The 24,905-nt window shown below is 57.6% G+C and overlaps 1 protein-coding gene across 1 annotated transcript in view; it reads right to left on the minus strand.

The window, feature by feature from the left end:
- Nucleotides 1-10,161: 10,161 nt before the first annotated feature.
- Nucleotides 10,162-24,905, minus strand: part of PADI3 (peptidyl arginine deiminase 3) — a 30,115-nt gene continuing 15,371 nt past the window's right edge. Inside the window, exons 7-16 of the mRNA XM_010802689.4 lie at nucleotides 24,189-24,367; nucleotides 23,878-23,981; nucleotides 23,601-23,712; nucleotides 21,604-21,711; nucleotides 19,271-19,422; nucleotides 17,966-18,110; nucleotides 17,779-17,881; nucleotides 15,935-16,014; nucleotides 13,171-13,296; nucleotides 10,162-11,500 (exon numbers count right to left, since the gene is read on the minus strand). Coding sequence (XP_010800991.1) covers nucleotides 11,267-11,500; nucleotides 13,171-13,296; nucleotides 15,935-16,014; nucleotides 17,779-17,881; nucleotides 17,966-18,110; nucleotides 19,271-19,422; nucleotides 21,604-21,711; nucleotides 23,601-23,712; nucleotides 23,878-23,981; nucleotides 24,189-24,367 — 1,343 coding nt within the window. The 3' untranslated portion in view covers nucleotides 10,162-11,266. The remainder of the gene's footprint in view (nucleotides 11,501-13,170; nucleotides 13,297-15,934; nucleotides 16,015-17,778; nucleotides 17,882-17,965; nucleotides 18,111-19,270; nucleotides 19,423-21,603; nucleotides 21,712-23,600; nucleotides 23,713-23,877; nucleotides 23,982-24,188; nucleotides 24,368-24,905) is intronic.

Raw genomic sequence — 24,905 nt, forward strand, 5'->3', positions numbered from 1 at the left:
GCCCATGTGTGGGCACCCTCCTCTTCCCTGAGCTTCAGAGCAGCTGGACTCCTGGCCGCCCACCCCCAGCGGCCCTTCCCGAGGTTGGCAAGTCCTCTGCCATCTGCTGCCGGAGGTGGGGACCTGCCCTGGTTCCGTGTGGGCCATGTGCTTGAACTTGAGCCACGCCTGTGTGCTTTCTGCAGTTGCCTGTATCGGTGTGCACTTCTGCAAAGGGCAAAATGTATCACGTATTCAGAGGAGGCTGTAACATGCAGCCATTTTAAGGGGTAACAACAGAGTGAATGTCACGTCAACCCCACCCAGGCTGAGGAATAAAAAGTCCTTAGCACCACTGAAACTGTGTGAGCACACCTCCCTCCCCGCTTACAGCTTGCAGACTGCTTTGGATTTCTACATAGGAAACCATTCTTTCCAAACCTTCAACCTTTTATTTCTTTCTCTTGCCTTACTATACTGCAAGAGCTTTCTGTTCAATGCTGAATAAAACTAATGATCATGGACACTCTTATCTTGTTCTGTACCTGGAAGGAACGGTTTCAACATTTCATCATTAAGTATAGTTTTTGATGTGGGTTTCTTGTACATCGGTGGTTGTCAAGCTCTACCAGCACCAGAGTTACCTGGAAGGCTTATTAAAACCCAGACTTCTCCCCAACCCCAGCCCCCAGGGTTTCGGATTCAGTAAGCCTGGATGAGGCCTGAGGGTTTCCATCTCAGACAAGTTCCCTGGCCACGCTGATGCCCTCTGAGAACTACTCTGGTAGGAATTCTTTATCGGGTTAAGGAAGTTCCTTTCTATTCTTAAAGTTTAATTTTAAAATCATAAATGGAAGTTTTTTTCAGCTTTTTTTCTAATTTATTGAGACAATTGTGTCTTTTCTTCTTCGCTCTATTAATCTACCAAACTGATTTTCTGAGACGAAGCTCGCATTGGTGGGACCCATTTGATTTGATCTGATAGTGTACAATCTGATCCTTATCCTCCTTTCTGAATGCAGTTGCTAAGAGCTTTACTGAGAATTTTTTTCCGTTTATGAGTTCCCTGGTGTGTCTATACGTCTCCTCTCTCGTGCTGTTCTTGTCAAGGGCAGTGCTTAGCTTGGGCTTAACACGAAAAATACGGAAGTCATTATAGTCACTGCTGCTGCTGCTGAGTCGCGTCAGTCGTGTCCGACTCTGTGCGACCCCAGAGACGGCAGCCCACCAGGCTCCGCTGTCCCTGGGACTCTCCAGGCAAGAACACTGGAGTGGGCTGCCATTTCCTCCTCCAATGCATGAAAGTGAAAAGTGAAAGTGAAGTAGCTCAGTCGTGTCCAACCCTTAGCGACCCCATGGACTGCAGCGCACCAGGCTCCTCCATCCATGGGATTTTCCAGGCAAGAGTACTGGAGTGGGGTGCCACTTCCTTCTCCACATGCCCTTACAATTGAACTTCTCCTGCCGTGTTCTCCTTGCCTGTCGGCCTCGCCTCTCTGCTAACCTGTGAGCCTCCTAAAGAGAGAGTTCACGCCTGCTCATTCACTGCTATATCCTCAGAACCTACCCCTGAGCTCGATACAGAGTAGGGATAGCTGTACTTGTTTAGAGTGGTGTGGAGTGGGGTCACGGGGAGGCCCCAAAGGGAGGGGTGTATGTACACATGGCTGATTCACAGGCTGCCCTGGCGGCTCAGTGGTAAAGAACCCGCGTGCTAGACAGGAGAGGTGGTTTGATCCCTGGGTCGGGAAGATCCCCTGGAGAAGGAAATGACAACCCACTGTGGTATTCTTACGTGGGAAGCCCCATGGACCGGGAGCCTGGTGGGCTACAGTCCATGGAGTTGTAAAGAGTCAGACTCAACTTAGCAACCAGACAACAGTGAGCTGATCCCCGTCGTTGTACAGCAGAAACTAACACAGCCCTGCAAAATCATTATAGTCCAATGAAAATATAATAACGTAGGATTAAATAGAATAAAGTGAGGATTAAATAGCTATACAATAAGAAACCAACAACTATAGTAAGGCATTCATCCTGTAGGGAATGAAGGGGGACAGAAAGTCAAGAATAAGTTTTGGTTGGATGCTTCCTGTCTGCCAGGAGCTGGCCCAGTCCTCAAGCCATGCAAAAGGTCAGCACTGTTCACAGTTTCCAGACGAGCAGAGGCCCCGCCCGGCAGCCTCTCACCAGAGCTTCGAGGTGGCTGAGGACACGGGCACTGCCCCATCCTTTGAAAAACATGCGTGTGTGGCAGGAATCGCTTCACATGCCGCCTTCCTTCTGATAATGAGAAGTAGATTCCCAGCTGTGGCTCCCTTCTTGCAGGGGCCGCTAGGAAGCTCAGAGTCTAATTTGAGCTTAACCAGAAGTGCTGGCTCGACCCTCACGGCCATAGATGGGCTTGTCCTTCCCCACGGCCTTTATGTCTGAGACTGTTTCCTGCTTTGAGGTCTTTATTTTTCTCTACTTTTTAGTCACCTTTTTGCTGAACGTTTCCTTATTCTAAGTAGGCTGGAATCCCTTGAGAAACGTGTCAAGGGAATAGAAAATGAAAAACAGGCAATAAGTGGGCCTCCCTGGTGGCTCAGTGGGGAAGAACCCGCCTGTCAACGCAGGAGACGTGGGTTCAATCCCTGGTCTGGGAAGATCCCACGTGCCGTGGAGCAGCTAAGCCCGTGGCCACAACTACTGAGCCTCTGCTCTGGAGCCCGGGAGAGGCAACGACTGAGCCCACGCGCCACAGCTCCCGACGTCTGCGTGCCCGAGAGTTCGTGCTCTGCAACAAGAGGACGCCCCGCAACGAGAGGCCCACGTGCTGCAACTGGACAGAGCCCCGCGCCCAGAAGAAAGGGCTGCACGCAGTGACGATCCGGCTCAGCCAGCATAAAGAAATAAACTGCAAAATAGGCAACGAGTACACTGACTGAGCTGCCCCGGGCCGATCGCTCACGCGAAAGCTCCTTCCTGAATGACGGCCTGTCCATGCCCACTCAGGTCTCTGCTCGCCCAGGCCCTGGGAACTGCCTGGGGCAGCTATCACTTCTGTGATGAAGATGTTTCAGGTTGAGATAATTAACACTGAGATGCTGCTCCTCAGGATGCTGAGACTCATTTAGAGACCCAGGAAGTGTTCAGAAAAGAAACTACGGAGCTATCTTTACTGTTGGCCTTAAACCCTTCAAAGACAGGTCACTCCAGGGAGTTGCTGATTGCGCTTCCTTTGCATCTGCTGGTTCACGACACACACACACACTCACACACTCACGCACACACACACACACAGCTGATGAGCGCTGATAACACTCTTGGGGTTTTCCAAGCATATGTTCCTCTCTAGGAATTCCAGGCTGACTCCTGATCCCCTCCTGCTGATCGATCAGCAGCCACCTCAGATCCTTGCTGCCCACCTAACAAGAAAGTGCGGGGAAGCAGGAGATCCAGCTCTGGTGCCCAGAACTGATGGGGACAGACTTGGAGTGACAGAGTTCAGCCCCTCTTCCACTCCGAGCCTCGTGAACACCTGCCCAATGCTGGGTTCAGCTTCAGCTTGTAAGGGAGTAACGCTGGCACATCGCGGCGGGCAAATGGGAGACGCCACGGCCCGCCCTCCAGGGAGCAGCCAGCGCTTATACCTATGGCTTTTCTCGTTTATTTTTTATTTAATTGATGGATAATTGCTTTACATGGTTGCTTTGGTTTCTGCCATGCCTGCTGCCTTAGTGCGGGCTTTGCTGACCCAACTTCTTATGGTAGCCCAGCTGGTAAAGAATCCACCTGCCATGCCGGAGACCCGGGTTCAATCCCTGGGTCGGGAAGATCCCCTGGAGAAGGGATAGGCTACCCACTCCAGTGTTCTTGGGCTTCCCTTGTGGCTCAGCTGGTAAAGAATCTGCCCACAATGTGGGAGACCTGGGTTCGATCCCTGGGGTGGGAAGGTCCTCTGGAGAAGGGAACAGCCACCCACTCCAGTGTTCTGGCCTGAGAATTCCATGGACAGTCCATGGGTCGCAAGGAATCAGACATGACTGAGAGCCTTTCACTTCACTTTCAACTTCTTATGTGTCCAGCTTAACTTAAAAAACATTTAACATCAGAAAAAAAATAAAGCAGGCAAGGGACGTCCCTGGTGGTCTAGTGGTGAAGACTGCGTTCCCAATGCGGGGGCTCCGGGGTAGATTCCTGGTCAGGGAAATAGATCCCACTCACTGCAACTAAGACCCTGCACAGCTAAATAAATAAGGCGGAAAAGCAGCGAGAGGCTCCCACGGTGGCGGTGCCGAGAAATCAAGGCTTCAGAGATCAACACCCCTGCCTTTTTCACTTGCTCAGGCAACCTACTTCAGGTTACAGCCTCCGTCACATGGCTGCAGTTTGCGGGGTGCCAGCCCCTCTGCCAGGCTCCTACTCAGGCCTGCCACTCTGCTCACAGCAGCGCCTTGATGTGGGTACTGTCACTGTGCCCGTTCTACCAGGAGGAGAGTAAAGTTCAGAAAGCTTAAGTAATCCGCTCGAGGTCTCAGACCGGCAGTGGCAGAGCTGGAGAGCACGCCCTGGCTGCCTGGCCCCAGCGCCCAGGCTCCGGACGATGCCGCAGTCCTCGTGGGCACACAGTTGGTGCTTACCAGGCATCCGCGGGACTAAACGAGGGCGGGCTGGGGAGGCAGTTCCGGCTCCTCCCCACCTGCAGAGCTCTCCCGTGCTGGCAGATGAGCCTCAAGCTGCTTCCATGTTGGCACAGTGCTGGCTTCATGGCTGTGGGCAGGGGAGCAGGGACCACGGAGATGCGTCCTCGCGCGCCTCCGGCCACCCCTGAAGCCCTCCCTGAGGCCGTTCCTCCACTTCCCTCGCAGAGACCCTTGACTCTTTCATCTCTCGCCGGGAAATCCCACTCTCAGGGGCCCTTGCTCAGCAGGCAGGACCCAGGACCACCGCGTGGATGCGGCTGGGGGGGTGAGGGGCAGAGAGGAGCCTGCGGGGTGGGCCTGCGCTGTCTGGCCGCCAGAGAGGAAGACTCGTCTTCGTCCTGAAGGGAGGACACGAAGGGATTAGGGATGAGACTCGAGCTGAAGACAGACGGCGGGGCCCCGGCAGGCTCCTTCTGTGAACCACGTTTCTCTCCTGGTCCAGCCTCCCTCTCCTCCGGGTTCAGGGTGGCCAGGGGCCGACAGGGAAGCCCTCTCCTGGTCTGTAAGGTGGACCTGGCACTGGCAGTGGTCGCCCAGCCAACGCCACATTTCCCAGCGTCCCTGTGCCACGGGACGCTGAGTCCTCACCGCTGGAGAGGAGGCAGGGGTGGCGTGGCCCCAGGGGTTCAGGGTGGGCGCAGTTCTCCAGCCTCTCTTCTCCTCCAGAGGCTCGCTGTCAGGGCCCAGAGTGAAGCTGATAGGGCCTCCGTCAGCCTGGGCCCCTGAGTGGCAGCATGGAGCAGAGTGCCCCACTGTCCCCAGACCTGTACTCACCGTTCAGGCCCCAAGTGCCTTGGACTGTTGGCCTGAGCAGGAAGGAAGCGCATAGAGTGTCAGGGCCGTCACAGTCTCTTTGTTAGAGCAGCTAGCCTCCCTGGACCCATGCTGCTGCTGCTGCTAAGTCACTTCAGTCGTGTCCGACTCTGTGGGACCCCATAGACGGCAGCCCACCAGGCTCCCCCGTCCCTGGGATTCCCCAGGCAAGAACACTGGAGTGGGTGCCATTGCCTTCTCCTCCCTGGACCCAGACTTACTCCCAAACCACTCCCGTTCCTTTTTCCTCCCTGGCATCACCATTCTTAGCGAAGTCAGTAAAGCTAAACACCTTCTAGATACGTGTTCCAGACAGATTTGTGGATGCATACACCAGGAAACTGCCAAGAATGGCCAGAGCCATGTGGTCTGCTAAGGAAACATGGGAAGAATCTGAGACATGCTGGCAGAAAAAGCTCATTCACAGCAGTGAAGAGGAATGGATTACAGTGACCCGGCTGTGTGTCAGAACTGTCTGGGAAGCTTTATAATATACAGATGCCTAGGCCGAGAGATTTGGTCTCGGGAGGCCTGGCTGGAGGGGTTGGTGGCCCAGGAATCTGTGGTTTTAATGACTCTTCCAGGAAATCTTGTGCAATTTGTTAAAGAACCTCTGGCCCAGTAAGAAAATTTGAAAGCAGCAGGAACTGTCTGGTTATTGGAGATGCCATCACAGCCCAGGTGGCTGCCATAAAAAGGAAGCCGTGTGTGAGCTGAGTCGCTCAGTCGTGTCCAGCTCTGTGCAACTCCATGGACTGTAGCCCACCAGGCTCCTCTGTCCATGGGATTCTCTAGGCAAGAATACTAGAGTGGGTTTCCAGTTCCTTCTCCAGGGGACCTTCCAGACTCAGGGATGGAACCAACGACGCTCACGTCTCCTGCACTGGCAGGCAGGTTCTTTACCACCAGCGCCACCCAGGAGGCTTGGAAGAAGACTGGGGCGGGCGGCCACGCCCTCCTCCATGGGGTCTTCCTGACCCAGGCATTGAACCTGGGTCTCCTGCATTGCAGGCGGATTCTTTACTGCTGAGCCACCGAGAAGGCCCAGGAGGAGGCCACGGCCCCCGAGACTGCTGGCTGCAGATGAGGGGAGGGTGCTGGGTCAGGGGAGGGGCAGAGATGCCCAGGAGGATGGTATGGCGGGGGTTGTAGACTCTCCATCCTGGCTGCGGGGCGGCATCATCAGGCCGCTCTCGGCAACACCCCAACCTCCAGACAGAGTCTCCCAGGGGGAGGAAGGCTCTGCCAGGTTTGAAAGCCTTCCAGATGATTCCAATTTGAGAACCACAGGAATGTCTGGTTAAGAACCAGGTTACGGAGGTCACCCATCCAGGCTCGAACTCGTCTCCCCCACAGACTTGCCATAGCTCCGTGACCCGGGCAGGTTTCATCATTCATGCCTCAGTGTCCTTGTCTATAAAGTGAGACTAATAACTGCAATTTCACACTAGCCTGTCGTGAAGAGCAGACAAGATGATGTGTGTAAGCAGCCCGGCACACGCCCAGCGCAGCCCACGCTCACCGTCACTCCGCCATAGGGGTGGGCATGACGGTGACTTTGTAGGAAAGGACAGCTCCGTGGACTCTGTCCGGTCGTCCAGAATTCCTGTCCAGCCACCCTCCCCTGTAGCCTCAGCCATCCCGCCCAATGCTCCCATCCTGCGGGGCTGCGGGGGAAAGGTCAGGAGACCACAGCGTTGGGCAACCTCCTGCCAGGGCCCCGCAGTTACTCTTTCCTGATTCTGAACGCAGCGTGAGTCAGGCGGGCCCGGGGCCGCCCGAGCCGTCAGTCCCTACGAGAAAGACAGGCTCCCCTCCTGTCTGGGCAGGAGCCTCCCCCGGGTCACTCTCAGGTTGCTGAGTCCAGCGGGCTGTGACCTGAGAGTTGCCAGGACAGCCTTCCCTTCCTTCCTCCCAGGTCCGACCTCTGGGTCTCCAAGGGTCTTTGCCGTCTATTAGAATGCAGACATCGGGAGTATATACACAGAGCGGTCACGTGGAGAGGGTCTGGGGGGTGTTATATAACAGTCATCATTTATCAGGTATTACATGCCGGGCACGACTAAGCACCTCATATAACCCCACACAAGCTCGGTGAGGCAGACAGTGTCCATGCCCATTTCACGGAGGAGGAAACAGGGACTCGGAGAGGCGAAGTGTGCCTCCGAGAAGGGCCGTTCAGCATCGGGTCATCCGACTCTGGGGCACGTGGCCCTTCCACTCCACGTGACGCTTTGTCCCTGGGCTGCGGTGTGCGGGGTGTGCGGGCGGAGTGCCTGGGCGTGCTCCGTCCTCTCTGCCCTGAGTCAGGCCCTGGCGGGGAGTGGAGAGGGGCAGGCCGCTTCAGACTGGGCGCAGCGAGGCTGCAGGAACGCGGGCCCCTCCTCCTCCCGCCGCCTCTGCCGCACCCTGCGGGGCTGCCCCGCTCCAGGTCTCAGCACGGCCTTCCCAACGCCTGGAAGCTGGCTTCCCGCTCACCCACCGCTCCAGGCCACCCTCCGGCGTCAGCTCAAACAGCACCGCCTGTCCCACCGAAGCAGGTCACCTCCCCCTAATTCTCCGGCCCTCGCTGGCTCCACTTTATGGCACTCATTACAATTTCTAGCTATTTGTGCTTCTTTTCTCGCTGCCTCCCTAGAAACGAACTCCTGAGGGTAGAGATTGTGTCTGGCAGACAGGAGACGTGCGTTGAGTATTTCTGGAATGAACGAGTGAGGAGCTAACAGGTTTTGAACCAGCGTTTGCTGGGATGTGGCAGCCGGCCCAGTCAAGCCCCCTTCCGGCTCCCTTGGGACCTCCGTCTTCACTCCCCAGGGTCAAGCTGACCCCGTGTGGAAGGAACCACAGTGTGGGTGGGGGAGAGGAAGGAGTTGCTCCACAAGAACTCAGGCCTCACTCTGGTCTCCCCGGGGCTTTCCAGGGACCAAACGGCGCACCGCAGGCAGCCATCTGGGGCGGCCCGGGCGGAGGGGACCCTTGCCCCAGGCTTGAAGAGGCAGCCTGCAGTGCTCTTAGGAGCCACCCAGCCTGCATCCACGGGACCCCGGGTCTCAGGCCGGTGTTGAGGGTCAGGACTGAACGCAAGTGCTGGAGGAGGAGTTCACGGACGGCACCTCTCTCCTGCTGACTCCGTGACACCTGTTCACGGACGGCACCTCTCCTGCTGACTCCATGACACCTGTCAAGAGGCCAAGCTGGATTTCGGAGGGGGCGATTGTGGTCCAGATTGTGGAGGTCAGAGGGGCCAGTCTGGTTGCGGTGGCCAGAATAACCGCCCCCCAAGGGGGTCCACGCCCAAACTCCCAGAACCTATGAACATGTTACCTTACATGGCAAAGGGGAATCGAGGCTGCAGATGGAATCAAGGTTGTGAATCAGCTGACCCAGAGACGCTGGAGGAGCCTGGCTTATCCATCTGGGCCCGATCACAAGGGTCCCAGGAAGTGGAAGAGGGCAGAAGAGTTGGGGGAATGTGTGACACTGCAACACAGGCTCTGAAGCTGGAGGAAGGGGCCACAAGCCAAGGAGTGCAGGAGGCCCCTGGAAGCCGGGAAACTTAGAGAAGCGATTCCCCACTCGGGCTGCCTGGAGAAACAACGCCTTCCAGACTTCTGACCTCCAGAATCTAAGATTATAAATCTGCTTTGTTTTAAGCCACTGAGCCGGTGGCAGTTTGCTAGAGTAGTAGAGGAACGCATGCAGTGGCTGTACCGCTGCCGTGCGGACAGGTGACGGCGTCTGCAGGGCCCAGGTGGGGGCTGATTTTGCTTCCTCTGCCATCGAGGCGAGGTTCCTGCAGGAGCCTTCCTGGAGCACAGGAGTCACGCTTGAGCCGCGAGAAGTGTCTCAGACGTGTTGCTGGGTCCACCCGCGGCCTCACGAAGAGGACCTCGTGGTCAGTCTGGGGGCATCCGGGGCGAGAAATGCCTGCTTGGGAACCCATCTGAGTTCTTCCGATTTTAGGCACTTGCCATCTGGAGGCATGTACCTCCACTGAAACTCTTTCAAAAAATACAGTTTTCTCAACACCCTCATTGGTCTCAGTTTCCTTTGGAAGTGGGCTTATTCTGTCGGAATCCGGTCATGTGAGGGGCGGTGGGAGTCTATTTCAGAGATTCTAGGTAAACAGCGGCCAGGAGGGATGCTGGGGGAGGCTGTGGGGTCTTTGCTAACCACCCGGAAACCACCCAGCCCTGGGGCTGAGTGAGTTGTTCTGAGGCTTGCACCTCCAGAGAGAACACCGGGGTTCGCAGGGAGGAGCACAGGGAGCGACTTCCTGGGGCTCCAGAGCAAGCCCGTGGGGCCTTTACGGGGTGGCCACGGCCTCCCCGTGGACAGGAAGGAGGGTGTCACTCAGGGCACACGCAAGCTTCCCCAAGGTCCACACCCTGGCTTCACATTGCCACACTCACAGTGCAACTTTCCGGCCACAGCCCAGACCCTCGCCCTGCCATGCTCACTCGGTCCTGGCAGCCGGGCATTTGACCCCTGGGCTTGCATTTTCACATTGTATCATTGCAACTGGCCATGGTGACCCATGGGATGAGTCCCGTGGCCAAGATGGAACAACCTCACAGTCTTAACCAACGTTTGGGCTGCTCAGCCTCAAATTCCTGGAGGCCTAGGCAAGCAGATGCTTCAGCTGCAAGAAAGCCCTCTGCTCCTGCTGTCTAGAGGGAGCCAAATGAGGTTCACGCTGTTTGTGTTTCTGTCCATTTATTAGCCAGTGACGGAAGCACAGCTGGCCCCACACAGAGCACCCATGGAACGGACATACACCTGGAGAAAGCCACCACACCCCTTTCCCTGCCCACCTGAGCTCAGACTGGTCCATCCCCAGAGCCCTCCTGTCCTGAGTGGTCTCGGTGGGTTTGGCCCCACCAGGCCCCTTCTCCTGAGGGAAAGCAGGACATGGAACGTTGACCTGGGGTCAACAGAAAGCCCAGGACTGATCCTACCAGGGGTCTCCCCTCCTGCAGAGAGCCCCAGGGCCACTAAAGCACCTTATGTCTTATGAAGGATGTTCTTCACCCTTGTACCCAGTCTTCCCAGTCTCCAGGAATTCCCCAAGCCAGATTTCTAAAGGTCAGATGATGAGATGTTTCTCAGGCTAAGTAAGGAGTCGCTAATGTTGCTTCAGCATACGTCTAGAAGCACGTGCTCTGCTGGGCGCTGGGCAAGGGCGATTTCCACAGCTGGTCAGAGTTGGAATGCTGGTCCCACCTCAGTCTAACAGACCTCTGCTCCTTCCCTGTGGGTGAGGCTCTGGGCTAAATCTCTCCTGTCCTGTGACTTTAACAAATGAGTTCCCCTGCAGAGCGAGAGGCAATCAGACCAAAGCAGGATCGTGGGTCCTTCCTTCATTAGAAGACACAGGCCAAGAGGGCAGAGGAGGGGTGTGGATGTTTCTAGACTCCGGAGGGAACTAGGCTCCACACAGAGGATTTGGGGAAGGAGAGGGGAATGTTTGGAGGAGTCCCCGTGAGTCATGCAGATCTGCAAGACAGACCACAATAAACGAGGTCCTTCTTGGGAAGCCAAGGGGATCAAGTCTGAGAACCGCACGGGCGGCAGGCGAGGCGTGTGAACACTTGGAGGAAAAGGCCTCCGAGCGGGTGCTCCGTCCGGAACCTTGGGGTCTCTTGATACTTATCGTTCAGGGGCCTGTTTCGGCCTCCATCGCCCAGGCGGACGGCCCACCCCAGGGGTGAAGGGTGGAGGCGGCCGGCTCAGGGCTCCATGTGGCACCAAGTCCAGGCCAGGAGCCTCCCGAGGCGGCGGCCGGCTCAGGGCTCCATGTGCCACCACTTGAAGGAGAAGGGCTGCCGGCGCACGTTGGTGCCGCAGTGCACCTCGCCGTGCAGCATGTGGTACGGGGTGAAGTCGTCGATGAAGGTGCAGTGGAGACCCAGTGGCTCCAGCAGGGACCGCACCTTCTCCTCCAGGCAGCAGCGGCCGTTGATGACGGGCCCGAAGGGCTTGGGGATGCCCAGGTGCTGGCCCAGCACCAGCATGTTCACCTGCAAAGGGGGCGCCCAGGTCAGGGGCAGCATCGGCTCCCACCCAGCACCTTCTCTATGCTCAGCAGGGCCTGGTGCTGTCTTTGAAGCCACCTCGCAAACAGCCACTCGCCCCTCAGGCAGCAAGGGAGGGACGTGGCCTGGCAAGAACCCTAACCAGCTGTGCACGTGCAGAGCTCACGATGAGAACTTCTCTCTCTGGCGGCTGCCCTCCTCGTTGGTAGGCAGCTGCCATGTCTGTGCTACGGAATCCTGAACTCCCAGGCTACAGCTGATGGGACCAGGGTAGATGTGTGACCCAAGCGGGGCCGATCAGATTCCCTCCTCGGCTGGTGCCGTTACCATGGTGGGAGAGCTGAGTCTCTCTCTCCCTGTGTCTGCCCTTCGGTGTGGCCATATTCATGTCTGTCCCCTGGGACACAGAGGCTAGGGAGGCCAAGAAAAGGAGGAGGCAGTGGTGGGGGTGGGGGTGGATGAGCAGTGTAGCCGTGGAAACAGGAGCTGGTTCCAGGCCCTCCTAACGCCCCCCACAGTGGCCACCCCGCCACAGGCCTTCCTGGGGTCCTTATGCTAAATCTTCGGCTCTGGCTGAAACCCACTTTGGTGGTCTTCTGTTTCCTGCAAACACAAGAATCTGGAGCGCTGCACAAGCTTCTGGGGGCACGGGCCTTATTGCAAAGCCTCCTTGGAGATGCAGGAAGGAAAGGGAGTGATAAGAGGCTTTGCAAGAGGGGAAATCAAGGAGGGCAAACAGTCAGAAAGGGGAAGGAGAAGGAGGGATGAAGCAAGGGTGGTGTGGACAGGCTGCCCGCAAGCCTCTGACGATGGGCGAGTCTGGTTCCTCCGAGGGATGGAGGTGGGGAGGGCTCGAGAGGGAGGGAAAGAGGCAGGAGGGAGCTGTGCTGCTCGAAGGGTGGGCCTCAGAGAGCGCCCGGGGGTTCGCTGTTAGAAAGGCAGCGAGTCTCAGGCCCCTGCGGGATCGGAACGCCTGGGGTGGGGCCCCGAGGTCCCCGTGTTCCAGATGCAAGTTCAAGTTTCAGAGACACCAGAGGCAAAGCCCCCAGGCTCAATCAAAGGCCACTTCTTCCACGGAGCCCTCTTGGGTCTCCAGGCCTACCTCTCAGGCTGGAAGTGCTTTGTTTCACCTCTGATCTGGCACACCACTTTATCACACAAGGTAGATCTTTGGGACAAACCCTCAGAGAGGTGAAGCGAGTTTCTCCCCGACCAGATTTGACTGGTAGCTCCTTGGGAGCAGGGAGCAGCCTGAGTCATCTCTGCATCTCACACAGGGAACGTTAAATATGCAGGGGGTGGGTGAGCGTCCGGGAGCCGGGGGAAAGGGCTGTCTGACCTTCCGGTGGATGCTACCCGCATGGCCTCACGCCATCTTTCGCTCACTGCACAAATACCAGCTGGGTCCCCGGGAGGAGAGGACGGCCTTCCCAGACGGCCCTGGAGTGCAGGCTTGGCCAGTGAGCATTCCGTGGTGATCGTGACAACCGGTCAAGAAGAGGTCCTTCCGCTGGGACCGTGGGACCTCTGAGTCTCCCTGCCCCGAGCCCCGGCCCCTCAACCCCAACACAGCGGTGCCGGGCGTTTGGCCCCCGGGGGAGTAGAGGCTTGGCGCCTAATTTGACAAAACCCAAAGTCCCGGCTGACGGCCTCACCAAGTCCGGGAAGAAGGCCACGGCCTTCCTCCTCTCCATCTTGAAGAGCTGCGGGATGTCCACGATGTCCCGCTCGGCCAGGCCCAGCTCCCGCTTCAGCACCTCCCGGTTCCAGTCGATGCAGCTCTGGGGAGGGGGACGGGGAAGTCAGGGAGGCCTTGCAGGTGTGGTGGGGGGAGGCCCACGGGGGCACGTCTGGTTAAGGATGGACAAGATGCCCAAGTGCCCACAGGTCAGCCCTCCACACGAACCTACTCCTTGTGAGCCTTCATCAAAACATGCCTGCTCGGGTCCCCCCGCCACAGCTTCACCCCCTGGCAGGGGGCACGAGAGCGTGGCTCAAGGTGCCCTGTCCTCCACCCGCTGGTCCCCCCGCCACAGCCTCAGCCCCTGGCAGGGGGCACAAGAGCGTGGCTCAGGGTGCCCCGTCCTCCACCCACTGGTCCCCCTGCCACAGCCTCAGCCCCTGGCAGGGGGCACGAGAGCATGGCTCAGGGTGGCCCGTCCTCCACCCACTCCCTTCTCGAGCCTCACTCCTCCGGGATCTACTTCAGTCTCACCGTTCAAAACACTAGACACCGCCAACTCCCATATTTCTACCCCCCAGCCACTATCCCACGGACAGAGGAGCCTGGTGGGCTTCAGTCCATAGGGAAGCAAAGAGCGGGACGTGACTGAACACTCACACAGGAGCCACTTTATAAAGCCCAACGCTTTCCCTCAGCTCAGACGTGCAGGCACAACCAGCCCTGCGCATCTCCACTTGGGTGTCTGACGGGCACGTCAGAGGTGAGGAGTCATTTCTACCCGCCCCTCCACACCCTCCCTTCCGCATTCTTCAGCCCTGGAAACTAATCGCTGCTCAGGCCCAAATGCATGGACGGGTATACGCTACCATACATAGCCCGCAGGAGCTTGCCTACAGCACAGGGAACTTAGCTAGGGGCTCTGATGACTTAGAAAGGTGCGTGGAGGGTGCGGGAGGGCAAGGAGGGGTGTTATACAACTGACCCACTTCCTCCTAAAGCGGAGGCTAACATACCATCATAAAGCAATCGGGTTCCGGGTGGCTCAGTGGGTAAAAAGTCCGCCCCCAGCGCACGAGGTGCAGGGGAGGTGGGATCCATCCCTGGGTCGGCAAGATTCCCTGGAGGAGGGCCTGGCAACTGTTCCAGGACTCTTGCCTGGAGAATCCCGCGGACAGAGGAGCCTGGCGGGCTATAGTCCACGGGGTCGCAGAGGGTCGAGCATGACTGAGCGACTAACCACGCGCACGCGCACTCCAGTGAAAGAGAAAACCCTGCTCGACGCCACCCCTCCTCTCACTCTGCCTCCGCGTCAGCAAGTCCCGGGCACCTCCATCTGCTTCCACAACGCGCCGATCTGACCCCGCCCCCATGCGGGTACAGCGCCGTCCCCTGCGGCCGGGCCTCCGGCTTCTTGCGCCACGCGGTGACCACGACAAGGCTCTCACAGCTGCCCCTCGCAGGACTGGAGCTGCCGAGGGCCCGCTGCGAGCTCCAGCCCTGCAAGCCAGCCTGTGTGGGCGCCCGAGGCCCACACCCGCTGCGCACGGACAGTGGCTAAGCGCAGGGGCAGAAGGCAGACGGTGTCTCCAAGCCGACCTGACTGGCTCGCGGCTCACCCCGCTTTGCTGAGCCTGACCCGGGCTGCAGGCCGTCAAGGACCAGCTCGCCCTGCCTCCTCCACTCGCTTCCTCCCTCCCTCCTGCAGGCATGGTCCCTAATTCGGTCCCTGCGACGGTCCCCCCCCGCCCGGGCCTGCGCTTCTCAGAGGGCCCTGTGCTGGATATTGTCTGTCCTTCTGGACTCACTGCCCCTTCTTCCCTGCGCTGCGTCCTGGGAGGCTGACCTTTGGGAACCAGGGGCTCCTGTACCCGCAGGCTTCCCGCTGGGCTCAGCCCGTGGGGGCGGTGGCAGAAGGTGGGGGCGCTGCTGGGAGAGTGTACTTGGGGTCACGGCAGGGTGGCTGTGCAGTCCCAGCTCCTGTCTTACAACCTTTTTTTTTTTTTTTAATTTCTTTCTTTAATTGGGGGCTAATCACAATATTGTGGCCGTGTTTGGAACGACCCCTCCAGGCTCCAGTAACATGCTCCTCGGCCAATTCCTCCAGGCCTGGGGGAGGTGAGAGCTCCCCTCTTCCGACCCTGGGAATGTGGAATAGGCCCCTGCTGATTTCCTCAAACCGCCCTGCGCCTTTGTAATCATCCCTTTAGGGAACCACTCTCTGGTTATCTGCTCGCAGTGCCCTTGCTTCCTGCTGGGACCTCCTGTCACCACCCCCGCCCCTTGCCGTAATAGAAGACAGATCCCTCAGCCCAGCAGCAGAGAGATCATTCCAAAGCCTAAGTCTGATCGAATCTGTCCTGCGCTTGGATCCCCAGACGGCCTCCAGTCGAGCTAAGAGTCACAGCCAGGGCCCCAGCGCTGCCCTGCGGGGCCCTGGGTGGCCCCATCTCTCCTCGTTCCTCTGGGGCCCCCAGCTTTGTCCTTAAACGCTCCAGGCCTCTTCGTTCCACCTCAGGGCCATCGTCTGTGCTGTTCCCTCTGCCTGGAATGCTTGTCCTCACATGCACCTGGCGTGGCCCCTCATTTCTCTCAAGTGAAAGCCGGGATTTAGAGACTCTCTGTCTGGGCCTCTCACCCACCTCCCTGAGCTGTCCTAAACCGTGAGCCTCAGACCTCTGTCCACAGCCCCGTCCCCAGCCATGCCTACCCCCACGCCTGGCCCGTGGCCCTGGTACCTGCACAAACTTATTGTAGCTGATGAGGTTTCCGTTGGAGAGGACCTGGCTGATGGAGACGGTGTTGACCTCCTGGTTGCCTGTGAAGGAGAGGGGCAGGGTGGGAGCGGCACCAGCAGAGGCCAGGCTCGCAGGCGAAAGGCTGGTGAGCCGGCAGCTCCCAGGCGTTTCCTCCTGGCCTCTAAGCAAGCCTGGGTGTGTGAGGACGGCAAGGGCGGGCTGCCGCAGCGCATGGATGTGAGGCCTTCATCCAGGCACATCAGAAGTGGTGATGCTCCTTATTGGAAATGTAACCCCCGACCCCCACCGGGCATTGGATGACGATCACTCGTTTTTTGGCTAATGGTGCGGCGTGGAGCTGGTTCACCCACCTGCCCACCAGGACCCGCCCTGATGGACACTGCTGAACCCAGTCCCTGACCTCCAAGAGGTGACTGCACGGCAAAGGGGCTCCCCCAGACCCATCTCTCCTGGCCTGATGAAGTGCTCGTGGAGACAGGCAGGACAGGGGAGGTCAGAGCCAATGTCTTGAGATGCTCACAGCTTCCATTTACTAATCTCTTACCCTGCACAGGCCCTGAGTCCAAGGCTCCACACTCAACACCTCATTTAGTCCTCACAGCAACCCCACGAGGCATGCGTCAACACCCCCACTTTACAGATGAGGAAACTGAGGTTTAGAGAAGTAAAAAGATTTGCTCCAGGTTTTGCAGCTGGGAAATTGGGGTACTGGTGATTCAGACCCAAGCCAAGTGCTCATGAAGGGCTGAAGCCTCGACCAAGGGCTGGACCCACCTGCCCATGTGCAGGCTTGGTTCCCCCCACTCCTGTCGGAGTAGAGATGCGGGTCCATAGCGTCCCCCTGAGGCAGCTGGGCCAGCAACTTCCCCTTGCTGAGCCCTACATTCTCGGGTGTAAAGCAGACTGAGTCACCCTCACAGGCCCCCCTGAGGTCAGATGGGGTCACATGCCTGGAGCACGCAGCCTGGGGCCTGGCACACGGTGGGTGACCACTGAGACGCCAGGCATCAGTGGCTGCTGCGCTGGTGTCAGCTCTCTGGGGCCATCCGGTGGTTACACGTGGCCCGACAGCTGTGGGCTCAGCCTCTCTCTGGGCCCTGCTCACTGCAAACCCCTGCTTCTAAGGAAGATGAAGACGGCTTTCCCCCTGCCCGGTACGTGAAATTTGGATTTGAGAATTTTCCAGGTTTGATCTGAGCTCAAGGAGTCTGTTCACAGTCCCAGTGGGAGAGAGGGGGATGGGGGCAACTGTGTTTCTTCCATTTTACAGCTGGGCTCCGGGGGGTGGGAAATAGCTGTAGGAAGTTGCATGTGGGGGCTTTTAAGTTCTGTGAATGCTTTTCTCTTGGACGGAGGTTTGGCCCATGGCAGGAATGTTCCTGAGCCCGGGATCCTAGCTCCCAATAGATGTTCCACTGATCAGTCAGATCTCACTCGCAAAACACAAACTATTCAGCCTTTCAAGACAGGAAGGGGCAGAGCATCGAGTCCCGAGTGCTAGGCCCTTCGGCACAGAGGCCCCTGTACGACCGCGCTGCTCACACGCCCCAGAGCGGACCCTGTCTCTGAGTGGCCGTGGCCAACCCCCCATCATGAACCGTGGCGCTCCCTGCCAGACTGTGACTCTGCTGTGCCCGCGGCCAACCCCCCATCATCCTCTGGGGCACTCCCTGCCAGCTCTGCTCCCGCTGTGGACTGCGGGGCCTGCTGAGCCAAGGGGTCTCAGACCTGGGGGACAGGCCACCTTAGAGCAGGACATTTCCCTCTCGAGCCGTGATGTGGCAAGGGGGACAGGAAAGCGGCGATGGGGGCACAGCACCCACCGGCAACCCCTTGGAACAGGAGGGCGCCCCCGTGGCCCCACTTCTGCTTTTCCTGGAAGAGCTTGAGGCAGGCGCTGGGGCTGGCCAGGAGCATCCGGAAGCCCTGTGTGCAGAGAACAGACTCAGCTGAGCCCCTCTCCTCCGCTCGGCTCAGTCTCGGGCCCAGATCTGTCCCCCGGGTCCTCACCTTCCCGTCAGCGACAGGGACGAAGCTCAGAAACTCGTCCACGTGGCCGACCGCCAGCCAGTCCACGAAGAGCTCGACAGGCGGCTGCACCCTCTGGGCGTGCAGGAAGTCCCGGACCACCTGAGTGACCCGGCGGCCCCTTGACCTGGGGCCCAAGGGGTCAAAAAAACTTTAACTGAAGAGAATATACACAGAAACAGAAGGACGAGAGTTCAAGATTCTGCGACGTCTGTAAAAAGCTTGCGCTGCCTTTGTAATCAGGAAAGATGATGAATAAATATACATTTAAGTTACACTCAAGGTGAGTTCTCTACGAGGCAGACACAGGCAGCTCAATCACAGCTTACCATCCCGGTCTCCCCATCCAGGCAGATCCTCAAGACCACCCTCAGACCCACCCTCAGACCCACCCTCATGTTCTCCAAGTGACAGATGTCACCCGCATATTCAACCCGCTGCTGGGCAGTTCTTCTTAGAGTCTAACTGACATCTCTCTTGCTGCAGCCTCAGCTTCCCACATATCAGCAGGGAGAGAGGGTGATCTTGTCTCACAGCCCCAGGATTTTATTTTCGTGAACTCAAACCCCCTTTTACTCTTGCCTTCTGAAAAAGTATTGAATGGCATGGCCCAAACGTCCTCTGTCTGTGAGATCATGCGTTTGAGGACAGGTGGTCCCCTTCAAAGCTTCTGGTTTCACCTGTTATCTGAGCACAAGTCTGTTCTAACCACTTTGCTGAATTTGGTTGGCTCTGTCTTGCTGTCTTCCCACAGCAAATAACCGTTGTCACACGATTCCTTTTGTTTTCCGTCAGCATCCCTGTATCGTGTTACTCCCCTTCTTTGCGTCACTGCTGTCTCCGTTTTCATGTCCTGTACCCTCCTTTCGCTCTCGGGGAAAGATCTGATATTAATCATTTACATCGCAGTGTGAACAAGCCTTGATTTAAATGCAATTTCTCCTGGGACTGTTGAGGCTTAAAACCATTTTCTTCTATAAGTATTCACTGGTATTGACATGGATTTATTTTCTGAATCCAAAGACCCAAGTCTAGTCATAACTTTGCCTCCTGTGTGACCTTCCCTGGGTGACTCACCCTCTCTGGGCCCACTTGTAAAATGAGAGTGTTGGACGGAATGAGCTCTTGGGGCCCTGCTTGCTCTGGGCGTCTCAGACCCCTTGAGACGAGTGTGGACGATGTCTGGGGGGCAGGACTGCCATTTCATCACTGATCCTCTCTGCTTCTCTTCCAGGAGTGGGACGGCCCTCCCCCAGCCACCATCACCACCCACCCTCAGTCTCTCACCCAGGCAAGTTGCCTCCGAAGAGGATCCGCCCCAGGGGGTACTCCTTCCCGTTGGCTACCACAGGGGGGCTGACCTCCAGGTTCCCGAAGGAGTCCAGGCCGCTTACAGAGTTGTCTTGTGGTTCCCGGGTCACATAGCCGAAATCTGGACCCTGGTTGAGGAAACGGAGTCAGGCTCGGAGTGGGCAGGCTCACCAGGAAGAGCTTGAACCAACCTGCTGGGCTCTAAGCTCCTTAAAGATGGGGCGAGAGTGGCCACCCATTCTTCAGATGCAAACACTGAGTCAAAGATGGACATCTGAGCTGACTGCTATTTCCTGCATGCTCATGCCTGCCGAATCTGGGACATACACAGCCCTCCAGCCCTGCTGCCGTTTCAGAGCGTGTTATTCCCCATGGTCACGGGGATACAGCAGAGAGGGCCAGGTGGTCCCCACACCCCCGTTAGATGTGGAGCCGGGGCTGTGGCCACTCCTTTGTCCTCTGCGTGGCCTCCCATCAGTCCTGCCGCGGGGCGGGTATCTGGCTGCTCTAGAGGGGCCTGTTCTCGGGGCCTAAGGGGCAGGTGATGGTCCTTTGAGCCTCAGCTTTCAATCTAGGAAAAGGGACAACTCCCCAGGGTGTCTCTCAGAAGGAATTTAGACAGTCCTGAGGCCAGGAGAGAGCTCCTGCCACCTTCATGCCCCAGCGAGGGGTGGGAAAAGCCTCCACTCTCTATGGCGCCAAGGGGGTCTCCCCTTTTTTCTCAGGAGGGGTCTGTAGGACATATTCTCTCCCTTTTTATGGAAGCAGAGTTGAGTACGACGGTTTGTTAATTTCTGATGTAAAGAAAGTGACTCAGTTATACATATATATACGCGTTCTCTTTCTTATTCTTCTCCACTGTGGTTCATCGCAGGATACTGAAGTCGGTGCCCTGTGCTGCACAGCAGGATCTCGTGGTCTGTCCATCCTGTGTATTAGCTGAGCCCAACTGCCAGTCCTCCCCTCCCCTCTCCGCGTCCCCCTTGCCAACCACAAGACTGATCTCAGTGTCTGTGAGTCTGTTTCCGCTTCACAGGTAAGCCCATTTGAAGACACCCGCTTTATTACCAGTGATAACGCCAGCTATCTATGTTTGTGCTTTCTCTGCTTCACAAACATCTCTGAGACCTGGGCTAACACATTTTTACTGATGAGGAAATCGAGGCTCAGAGAAGGGAACTTACTCATGTAGGGTCGCGTAGCACGTGGGTGACAGAGCCGGGCTGTTCTGACCCCAGAGCCCACGTTCTTCTCTTTTTACTTGGAGGACAATTGCTCCACAGTGTTGGGTTGGTTTCTGCCACGCGGCGTGAAGCAGCCCTAAGTATACAGGCGTCCCCTTCCTCTTGAACCTTCCTCCCACCTCCCACCCCAAAGTCTATGTTCTTAACAGCTGCACTCTCCTGCCTCCCCTCCCCATCTGGGGTTCCCAGATTTAATAAATGAATATAGAGCATGCTCAGTTCAATTTGAATTTTATATAAACAATAAATGTATTTTTAGTATACTCCATGCAATGTCAGACTTTATTTTTGGGGGCTCCAAAATCACTGCAGATGGTGACTGCAGCCATGAAATTAAAAGACGCTTACTCCTTGGAAGGAAAGTTATGACCAACCTAGGTAGCATATTCAAAAGCAGAGACATTACTTTGCCAACAAAGGTCCGTCTAGTCAAGGCTATGGTTTTTCCACTGGTCATGTACGGATGTGAGAGTTGGACTATAAAGAAAGCTGAGCACTGAAGAATTGATGCTTTTGAACTGTGGTGTTGGAGAAGACTCTTGAGAGTCTCTTGGACTGCAAGGAGATCCAACCAGTCCATTCTAAAGGAGATCAGTCCTGGGTGTTCATTGGAAGGACTGATGTTGAAGCTGAAACTCCAATACTTTGGCCACCTGATGCGAAGAGCTGACTCATTTGAAAAGACCCTGATACTGGGAAAGATTGAGGGTAGGAGGAGAAGGGGACGACAGAGGATGAGTGTTTGGATGGCATCACTGACTCAATGGACACGGGTGTTTGTGGACTCCGGGAGTTGGTGATGGACAGGGAGGCCTGGCGTGCTGCAGTTCATGGGGTCACAAAGAGTTGGACACAACTGAGTGACTGAACTGAACTGATGCAGAATATGGGACATACTTATGCTAAAACAGTTCTCATGGTTTAGCTGACATTCAGCCTTAACCCAGCTTCTCCTATATTTTACCTGGCAACCCTACTCCCACCCCTGAAGAGCATGGCTCCCAGTCTGGCCCTCGGGGCAAAGCCCCTCGGCCTGCAGGCCCAGCTGTGGTCGCGAACACTCACCAGGATTCTTTTGTAAGGGAAGTTCTGCAGCTCGCCATTCCTGGGGGAGTCAAAGACCACCGGGAAGGTTTTGTGCGGCGCCTGGATGTAGCCCAGCTCCATCTCGTCCTGCAGACCCGGGGGACACCAGTGGTGGATGGTCAGCAGCTTACCCCCCTCGCCTGGCACTCAGGGCTTTGGGGAAGACTGTTCAGTCTGCCTCAGGCCTGCTCTACCCTTTGAGGACTGAGGCGGGCAGAGGCCGTGATACCTGCTGGTTGGAGGAAGGGCTGGAGGTTTGGGGGTGGGGCTCTTCTCACCTAGGGCCACAGAGCAAGGCAGGTCAGGAATGAATGAGGACACGGCCTCATGGTGTCCCTGTGCTGGGTCACAGGGGAGTGGGGGCAGAGAGGGCTTTGGGGTGGCCTGAGTTGGACAAAGAGGCTGCTGGGCACCAGCCATCACACATGGCCTCCACGTGCGGCCCTGGGGACTGATAGCAAGCAGGTCAGAGGCGGCCTGAGGAGGCACAGATCTGCCTCCTTTTGAGCACGTGCCGCGCCCAGGTCAGTCCTGAGCCCCCTGGTCCTGGAGGCAAAGAAAACCAAGCACTGATGGACCGTGTGTCCAGCGAGAAGCTCACTAGAGTGTCCCCGGCCCAGCTCCAAGCATTTCACGAGCGCTAACTCCTGTAGCCTCACAATACGCCTATGGGGAGGCACCGCGATCATCCCATATCACAGCAGATGAAAGTGAGGAACAGCACGGTCTCGTTATCCGCCCAAGGACACACAGCTAGTCAACAGCACAGCCAGGATCCAGACCGAGCCAGTTCTTGCCCTAGCGTCCAGTCCTGAAACAACTCCTGGGACGAACTTCCAACTGAAACGGAAGCTTCTTAGCTTGGTGTTCAAGGCCTCTCACCTCAGTTCTTACCCTTTGCAGAAGCTTGCGTGCATGCTAAGTCGCTTCAGCCACATCCAGCTCTGTGTGACCTTATGGACAGTAGCCCACCAGGCTCCTCAGATTCTCCAGGCAAGAACACTGGGCTGGGTTGCCATGCCCTCCTCCAGGGGACCTTCCCGACCCAGAGATCGAGCTGCTATCTCCTCTGCCTCCTGCATTGGCAGGCAGGTTCTTTACTGCTAGTGCCACCTGGGAAGCCCTCTCAGAAGCTTGATCCTGGCCAAGGAGCACAGCTGATGCCCCTTCTCACATCTCCCACCTCTGGGCCTTTGCGCAGGCCAGCCCTCTGCCAGGACCACCGTTCACGGAGCTCCAGCACGGCCCTCACCAGCTCTGCGGCCCGAGGCATCTCGCCTCACTGAGAGTTCCTTCTTCACTGACAGGGCATTGTCAGGAAGATGAAATGATGCTGGGCATGGCCTGCAGGGAGTGCTCGATAAACCACACAAGTCATTATCCATTTGCCAAATCTGGTCCAGCTCAAATGCCCCCTCCAGGCAGTCCGCACTGATCTCCTTCACAGACAAGGGTGATTCCACCCGCCTCCAGGCCCCCAGCACCCCTGATCCGTCTTAGACAGCTGGAACAGCGATTTCCGTCCCATTCATTCTCTGCACCAGGGCTTCTCAGCCTCGGCTCTCTTGACACTTGGAACCAGCTAGTTCTTTGTCGTGGGGGCTGTCCTGTATATCGTAGGATGTTTGGCAGCATCCCTGGGGCAAAAACGACCTTCCATGGAGGATCACTGGTCCAGGCCGTTGAGGACAGGGAGCCGGCGTCCCCACCTCTGCCATCCCGCCCCCCCACCCAGTACCTAGGCCAGATCCTGTGGGTGAATGGATGTCATATTCAATGTCAGTGTGCCTGAGTCTCCAGAAAGTTCTGGAGAGTGGGGAGAGCTCTGGGTCTACAATTAGAAAGAGCAGGGCCCTGGGGAGGGCGGACGCAGCCCTGGTCCTCCTGGATATTCCCAGCAGCCCCTGCGTTGGAGGGGCCACCTCTCCCGCAGGCCGGGGTCACTCGATGCGCTCACAGCCCAGAGGCCACGGTACCTGGATCCAGCGGTCATTGCGGTTCTCAGCCTGCGGGCAGACAGTCAGCTTGCAGCCGGCCCTTCTGGCCAGCTCTGCCACCGCATGCACGAAGCACGTGTTGTTCTTCACGCTGCGGACGAGCCCAGGGAGAGTGTTCAGGACGAGCCCGGGGGGAGTGTTCAGGACGAGCCAGGGGGGAGTGTTCAGGACGAGCCCAGGGGGAGTGTTCAGGACACAGGCAGACTCAAGGGCCAGAGCAGCCAGCAGGGTCAGAGGACACCCGGCCCCGACTCACCGGCACACGTACACCTCCAGGGGCGGCTGGGTGCTGGGCGTCATGATCCAGGGGGCCACTCGGAACACCACGGTGTCGGTGAAGATGGGGGACTCGGAGAAATCCTGCAGGTTGAGACCGGAGGGGAAGCAGACTGGCCTCGGGGCCCCACGCCTGGCTGGGTCAAGGACTACCGTGGACTCAAGCAAGCTGCTAGCTCCTTAGTTTCTGGAGAGGCAGCCGTGGGTGGCCAGGATCCTCCACGCCGGGGGCACCCACCTCTCCTGGGCAGGGAGGCCGTTGCCCACCCTGTCTGTCCTGGCCGCCCCTACCTCGTTGGAGTCGTCCAGCAGGGTGACGTGGAAGGCGACGAGCCCCGAGAAGCCGGCGTCGGGGAAGGACAGGCCCTCCACGAAGAAGCGCTCCTCATCGCCGTGGAAGCGGTGCACCTCGTAGGACACCTTGTTCTGGCCGAGCACGTGCCGGTACGCCTCGCAGGAGTCCCCGGGGCCTGGCGGGGGCAGAGGGGCCTCGCGAGGGGCCCGGGAGCAGGAGGCATCACGCAGCCTCCCCAACACGATGGAAACCACACAACCACCCCCGCTTCCCACCTCCCACTCGCAGAGGACAGAGAGGCTCACACCCGAGTGCGGGCAGGTCTGGGTGGGGCAGGGAGGGCGTTCCTTTCTAAGGTGGCGCTCAGATCTTTCAGAGGGCAATTCGGTGGCATCTAGCAAAGCAATGTTTACCCCTAAGCAGCAAGTCCCTGTCTAGGTAAGTGTCTTTCCTATAAAATACAAGTGGAAGGTGTTCACAGATTATTTACTGAGCACCTACGATGCCCCTAGGAGGTGTGGTTCAGGGCTCAGGACACCGCTGTGAGCACGGTCCCTGCCCTCCAGGAACCAAGATTTCTGCAAAGTCAAAACACCACAAAAACCGTACGTTCACGGGACCAGATCAGTTACAGCACCTCCACGCTTTGAAATAGGACGCGGCTGTGGAGGAAGGCAAAGCAGAGCTAAACAAACACACAGAGAGACGTGAAG

Source organism: Bos taurus, chromosome 2, assembly GCF_002263795.3.
Source record: "Bos taurus isolate L1 Dominette 01449 registration number 42190680 breed Hereford chromosome 2, ARS-UCD2.0, whole genome shotgun sequence".
NCBI lineage: Eukaryota > Metazoa > Chordata > Mammalia > Artiodactyla > Bovidae > Bos > Bos taurus.